Here is a 6,854-nt window from a genome sequence, read left to right on the forward strand (position 1 = left end):
TTCTGAGGGTTGAGGTGGGTGACTAGAGAAGAAAAGTGTTAAAACTTTTGTATTCAGGGATTAGAGAGAGATGAAATTCAGACTGGACATATTTTCATACAGTTCCTATGTAGGATTCTGCTGTATGTCAGGTAGGAAGTTTATTTCAGATCATCAAAAAAGCTGCTGTTAAAAAAAAAAAAAAAAAAAAAAAGCTGCTGTTTTACACAGGCTACCTATTTTTAATGCTAATCCCTACATTAGAAAAAATGGCTATGAAACAGAATCTGCTCAGTTTATCTTAAATATTTTATACTCCTAAAGTCCAAGCACCAGGCAAAGGATTTTAATATTTGTCTCTTTTCTGTGCAATTAGTTGCTATATTTATACATTTAAAGCAGTCAAGATATTGAAGCAAACTTTATCTACCTTAAAATTAATTTGATGAATTTATAGCAGTTATAAAATTAATTGATAATGTTTGTAATATCCATCTCACTTAAACTGGATTGAATCAATTTGGTCACATTCACATAGGAATTGTGTCTATACTATAGACATTACATTTTGCCTTCATAATATACATTTCAAGGATCTGATTTAATTCATCCATATTTGTGAATAGACTTATTAAAGGGTCTACTTTATTGAAATGTTCTACTATGTGCAACTTTAGGGATCAGAGGACAGGTACTTTGAGCCCCAACCAAAATGAAACCAATCCATTTGTGATATTCCTTGCACCCTTGAGTTTTCCTCGTTCCATATTTGTTCATTTTTTAAATTGTAGATTCTTGTGCTAGTTGATGAAAATGGGCCTATTAGGTGCAGAGGCTGATGAGAACCAGACAGTGGAAGAAATGCAAGTGGAGCAGTTCGGTCCAGGGCACACCACTCCTAGAGGGGAGCTGGCCCCTAACTCTGAGCCAGAGCTTATAGACAGCACCAAGCTGATTGAGGTACAGATCGTCCTTATATTGGCCTATTGCTCCATCATCTTGCTTGGGGTGATTGGCAATTCCTTGGTGATCCATGTGGTCATCAAATTCAAGAGCATGCGTACAGTAACCAACTTTTTTATTGCCAATCTGGCTGTGGCGGATCTTCTGGTGAACACCCTGTGCTTGCCATTTACACTTACCTACACCTTAATGGGGGAATGGAAAATGGGTCCTGTCCTATGCCACTTGGTGCCCTATGCCCAGGGCCTGGCAGTACAAGTGTCCACCATCACCTTGACAGTAATTGCCCTGGACCGGCATCGTTGCATTGTCTACCACCTGGAGAGCAAGATTTCAAAGCGAATCAGCTTCTTGATTATTGGCTTGGCTTGGGGAATCAGTGCCCTTCTAGCAAGCCCCCTGGCCATCTTCCGGGAGTATTCACTGATTGAGATTATTCCTGACTTTGAGATTGTGGCCTGTACTGAGAAGTGGCCTGGTGAAGAGAAGAGCATCTATGGCACTGTCTATAGCCTTTCCTCCTTATTAATCCTGTACGTTTTGCCTCTGGGCATCATCTCTTTTTCCTATACTCGTATCTGGAGTAAACTTAAGAACCATGTCACCCCTGGAGCTGCTAATGACCACTACCATCAGCGGAGGCAAAAAACCACCAAAATGCTGGTGTGTGTGGTGGTGGTATTTGCAGTCAGCTGGTTGCCGCTCCATGCCTTCCAACTTGCTGTCGACATTGACAACCAAGTCTTGGACCTGAAGGAGTACAAACTCATCTTCACTGTGTTCCATATCATTGCCATGTGCTCCACCTTTGCCAACCCCCTTCTCTATGGCTGGATGAACAGCAACTACAGAAAGGCTTTCCTCTCAGCCTTCCGCTGTGAGCAGAGGTTAGACGCCATTCACTCGGAGGTATCTGTGACATTCAAGGCTAAAAAGAGCCTGGAAACCACAGAGAACAATGGGCCCAATGATTCTTTCACAGAGGCTACCAATGTCTAAGGCAACTGCCATGTGAAAATATATGGATGAATTCTGACCAGAGCTGTAAACCTGGTTGAGTGGGGTGTGCAGGTGCATCCTCATTTCCCATTTTAAGGAAACATCTGAATGGAAGCATCTGCAGTATAATTCATGGAAAACTGGTTGGCAGAGTCTAGTAAAAACACTCAAATTCAAAGACAAGGCAACAAAACAGTTTGCTTACTGTTGCTTAGATTGTAGGTTGGATTATGAATAAAAGCAGAGAGAAATGGTTTTGACTGTTTCCCAGAGTGAAGGAAACGTGAACAAGGAGTTGGTGTTATCAGCATTGCTAAGAGGTGGTGGGTAAAAAAGTTGACTTTAAAATCACATTAGGGCATAGAATGAGGATGACGTATAATTCACTGCTCCCCCCTCATCTGATAAAAATGCTGCCAACACCAATTCCTTAGAAAGCCACAGACTCTTCTCTATTGTATTTTGCCTTTTTGTTATTCTTCCTATGGACTAAAACCATCAGAGAACACTGCAGGTAAATGTTACCAACTATTTGAATGACTTCAAGGAAATAAACTGAAATTTTCTATGTAATTAGTGTTTTGGCAAATGATGGGGGAAATCTTTACCACCCAGTTAGCCAATTGTTTTTTAAAACCAAATGCACATTTAACGAAAAGTTTCTTCAACTTCGAATCAAAGGCTGAAATTCTCAGAGAAATGTAAACCATCATTTAACTTCTCATTTCAACTTGTCCCTGCTTTGTATAGTTACTATTTGGATAACAAATAAGCATGCCACACAATACTTTTAATCATTGCTAATTGTTATAACTTTTTGAACACATATCATTCCTATGTTGGAGCTGAGTTTGTCTTCACTAAAAATTAAATCAGATTAGGAAATAGTTTTGTGGCATTTTGTAACATTTTGCAGTTATTTGTAAGCAGTTTTTGCACAGGTACATACTCTAATGTGTTTACTGCAGTGTTATTATTATTTACTTTTGAAATTCATTTTCCATGGACCCATTCGTGATTCATAAAACAATGTAATTTCATCAAAATGGAACCCATCTGGTAAGAACTATTAAAAACATTACATTCATTCCACTTTAAAAATGTTCAATTTGGACCAGTTTCAACATAAGTTATCCTCCTTTCAAAATAATTAGCTATATTTTTGGATAACTTCTGAATATATACATAATAAAATTTTACTTATAAATAGTGGAACATAGATGCTGTAATACTTTTCTTTTAATGATTTTGTGAGTACAATTTTTATTTCAGTATTATCCAACCAAAGATGCTTAAAAACCTATTACATTCATGAAAAATAATTGAGATATTAAAACAGCTGTACTTCTTTGAATGCTCTTAATGAAGTTTCATTGTAATCATATTTTTTATAAGTATGACTGAATTTGTGAATAGATTCCTTAAATTTTAAGTAAATTCAGCATGACTGTTGCATTTAGTTATAAACATTAACTTTGTGAACAGGAGCAACTTATTTTATGGATACATTTGAAATTCATATTATGGCTCTTACTGAATTATTTTCATGCTAGAAATAAAAGACTGGTCTTGAAGTAGACTGCACTTTTGGAATACTGAAAAAGAATGAAAACAATGGAAGTTAGATTAAGTGTTAAGACTGAATAAGAAGTTGACAAATAATGTATATCTGTAACATATAATTGAATAATTCATTTTTCTCTTGGACCTGGCATAACTGTCCCAGAAGAAGCTTTTTGTCTCTTAAATAGCAGTTACTTTGCTTAAGATGCTAATAGATAATTGTGCTCAAAGATTTTTTTTTTCCTCTTGGAGAATTCTTACACTGTAGGAAATGTGCATGCTACTGTATCACATGTTGTCATAGTAAATTATTAGAATCCAATTAATATTTGTGATCTAATTAATTATGTTAACTCATTAATAAAATGTCTTTTATGTAGTGATTTTGTCTGTTGAAATAAAAAGAATTTGGAAAATTAGAGAAATGTGTGTTAATTTATGTCAGAGTTCCTGTCCAAGATGAGATAGCCTTTGACACAACTAAAGAAAGGGAAATCATGGTGGCTCCTGCACAGTTAGTCTAGTGCTCTCTCCAGTCTGTACATGAACTTGAGTCAATGGACTCATTCCTGTGGCTGCAGGTATAATCCATATTCTGACAATGCCTGAATATACCTCTATTTTCAGACCTGACCTTTCTTCTGGACGTCAAACCTCTATCAGCCCACTTGACGTGCCCACATAGTTTCTCACCAGCAGATCAAACCCAGTGTGTCTAAGTCAGAACCTGCCATTTTGATCCACACACCACCCCACCTCCACTTTGTTTTCCTGTATTACCTGTCCCAGTCATGACACTGCTATCCACCCAGTTCCCAAAAGTGTAAGCACTTTGGAGTCACTCCTGTCTCTTCTGTCTCTTTATCACACATGTCCAATTAATTCTCACATTTTGTGCTAATTCCTAGATGTTTCTTGAATCAATTCACTTTTCTCCATCCCTGTGCTCCCCACCATAGTTCAGGCTGTGATTATCTCCCTAGACCCTTATATCTCTCATCTGGTTTAATGTAGCAACTTCTTATTGTTCTTTCTATATCTCATCATTTTCCTATCCAATCCAACTTTGCCCACTAGCCAAGTGATTTTTCACAAAACTCAAATTTTATCAAATCACTTTTCTCCTCATCATTCTTATGCCAAAATCTTTCTATGACTTAGAAGGATGTATAGTACCTCTTTGTACCTATATGTTCTACCCCTTGCAGGTTCTCTCTTTTTCCAATCTTTGTTACATATGGAGCATATGAAGGCAGGGGACCAGGACTGTTTTAATCACTGTGGTACTTGCAGTTCCTGGCACCAAGTAAGCGCTCAGTAAATATCCATTAAGGAAATTGAATTGATGAGTCAAGTAAATATTAAAGCAGATTTGAAGATACATCCATAAGGATGTAAATGATAAGCTACATGATAGGAAACCAGCTTTATTGTACAACTTGTAGAAAAGTAAGGTTTTAGCTATGCTGGAATCCAGTAAAGATGTATATTTGTCCAAGATTAGATTGGTTTTATTTTTTTGAAGGCCATTAAGGATAGACATTGGCATAGTTGAAGGAGCTCTATAAATAGATTCCACTTATGGCTCACTCAGAATTATCTAGAACCTTGTACAAGGGAAGCATGTAGCAGCCAGTGAAGTCTATTAGTCATAATTCAGATAGCTAAGGAGAAGTGATCACAGGTATTTCCAGCAAAAAGTCATTTAATACAGGAAATTAAAATCTTGCGAAACCATTGGAGGAACTGGAAAAGTGAAAGTTAGGAAAAGCCTCCACTGACATTGAGGAAACAAGGAAGTGCAAAATTGCAGGAAACCACAATGAATACCTACAGCAGCAATGTGGACAATACACAGGAATAAGCATAAATTTTTATCTGTGAAAATGTTATTGCCTCCTGCTAAAGCCACTCTCCTGCCCATCCCTCCCATAGACTCAGTAATGTCTTTTGTTTCTCTTCTGCTTTCCAAAATTCATGTGAGTATCTCTCACTTGTGAAATACAAATCAAGCCTTGCTGGCAGGGATTTGGGGAAATGTAGTTCTTAGGTTTCCAGACCCTACAATACAGGCGAGAGCTTTGAATGGAGAATATGGTGCTTAATTGCTGTCCAACAATCTGGCAATCTTGAGAACTGCTCAAATGGTGCAATTTCTAGTTGCAACCACATTCTCTCCTTCTCTGTACCTCTGGGTTCTTCAGAGTTGCAGTGATGCAAGTTAACTATGCCTTTTTTTCTTTTTTCTCTTATCCAGGCCAATGTGTTAAAGATACTCTTTAAAACTGACCTATTAGTACAGGTGGACTAAGGAGTAAAGTACCAGTAAGACCATTTTGGAAAGGAGGAAGAAAGATTTATACCAAGACTTTAAAAACAACAATCTAAAAACCACACAAGGATATACATTCTGAGTTAGCTTCCTAGGATGAGCAAAGGAAATGATGTTTCAGGGAGAAAATAATTTTAAAATTTTCAAGTTCACGAGATGAAATATTAAATTATAAGGCAACAAAAGATAAAGAGTTTACTTTTCCTTAAGAAAACAAAGACTAAAGAAACACAAAAATAGTGGAGAATACAAACATTTTCATGATTATGTCTTATGACATTAAACAAAGGTAGGAATTTTATTTAACAAAGGGTTACTAAGGGTTGATTTGTGAAGATTTATAAAAGACACCTGTCTGTTAGACCATTGACCTTTTTCTGCCTTGGTACACTGGTCAGATGTCCATAGACTTTATAAGTTTTCCTGGGTATGGAAGAGTTTATAGGAAATACTGCAAGTTATGACATTCACATGTTATCTGTAACTCCAACTCTTTCTTTTCAGTTTGTGAATGTGTAAGTGAATGGAAGTAAACAGGAATGACTAATCCTGAATCTACTCTCCTTTATAAACAAATCATTACCAAGTTTAAACACTTTAACAAATTACTTGCAAAAACACAACATATGCTACAGGTGTGAGTTGTCACATTAAAATTTAAACGTGCTGCATTATCTTCAAAAGAAATAAAGAAAAAGCAATTGAAGATTTTAAATTTGTTTTTTGCCTTTCTCATAGGAAAGTAACATACATTGTAAAAAAAAAAAAAAGTACAGATATGTGTATATGCACAAATACACACATTTAATTACAAACAAAATCACCTTGATGTACATTATCATTCAATATTGTATATTGCCTGTGTATAAACCGTCCAACTGTGTAACAGTGGTTATTAACCTTTTTCCATATGACACACGATTCCCACCAGGGCCCTGTGAAAGTATTTACCAGTGGGCTGTGGGTGGTACAGGGTGAAGAGAGTGGGGGAATGCATTTTGGAATGTGAACAAAAATA

At 36.6% G+C, this 6,854-nt stretch overlaps 1 protein-coding gene across 1 annotated transcript; it reads left to right on the forward strand.

The window, feature by feature from the left end:
* The first annotated feature begins 774 nt into the window (after positions 1 to 774).
* Positions 775 to 2,906, forward strand: NPY2R (neuropeptide Y receptor Y2). The gene has a single exon (XM_036831872.1). The coding sequence runs from the start codon at positions 787 to 789 to the stop codon at positions 1,939 to 1,941; it is 1,155 nt and encodes a 384-aa protein (XP_036687767.1). The 5' UTR covers positions 775 to 786; the 3' UTR covers positions 1,942 to 2,906.
* The last annotated feature ends 3,948 nt before the right edge of the window (positions 2,907 to 6,854 follow it).

The sequence above is a fragment of the Balaenoptera musculus genome, chromosome 18 (assembly GCF_009873245.2).
Source record: "Balaenoptera musculus isolate JJ_BM4_2016_0621 chromosome 18, mBalMus1.pri.v3, whole genome shotgun sequence".
Taxonomy (NCBI): domain Eukaryota; kingdom Metazoa; phylum Chordata; class Mammalia; order Artiodactyla; family Balaenopteridae; genus Balaenoptera; species Balaenoptera musculus.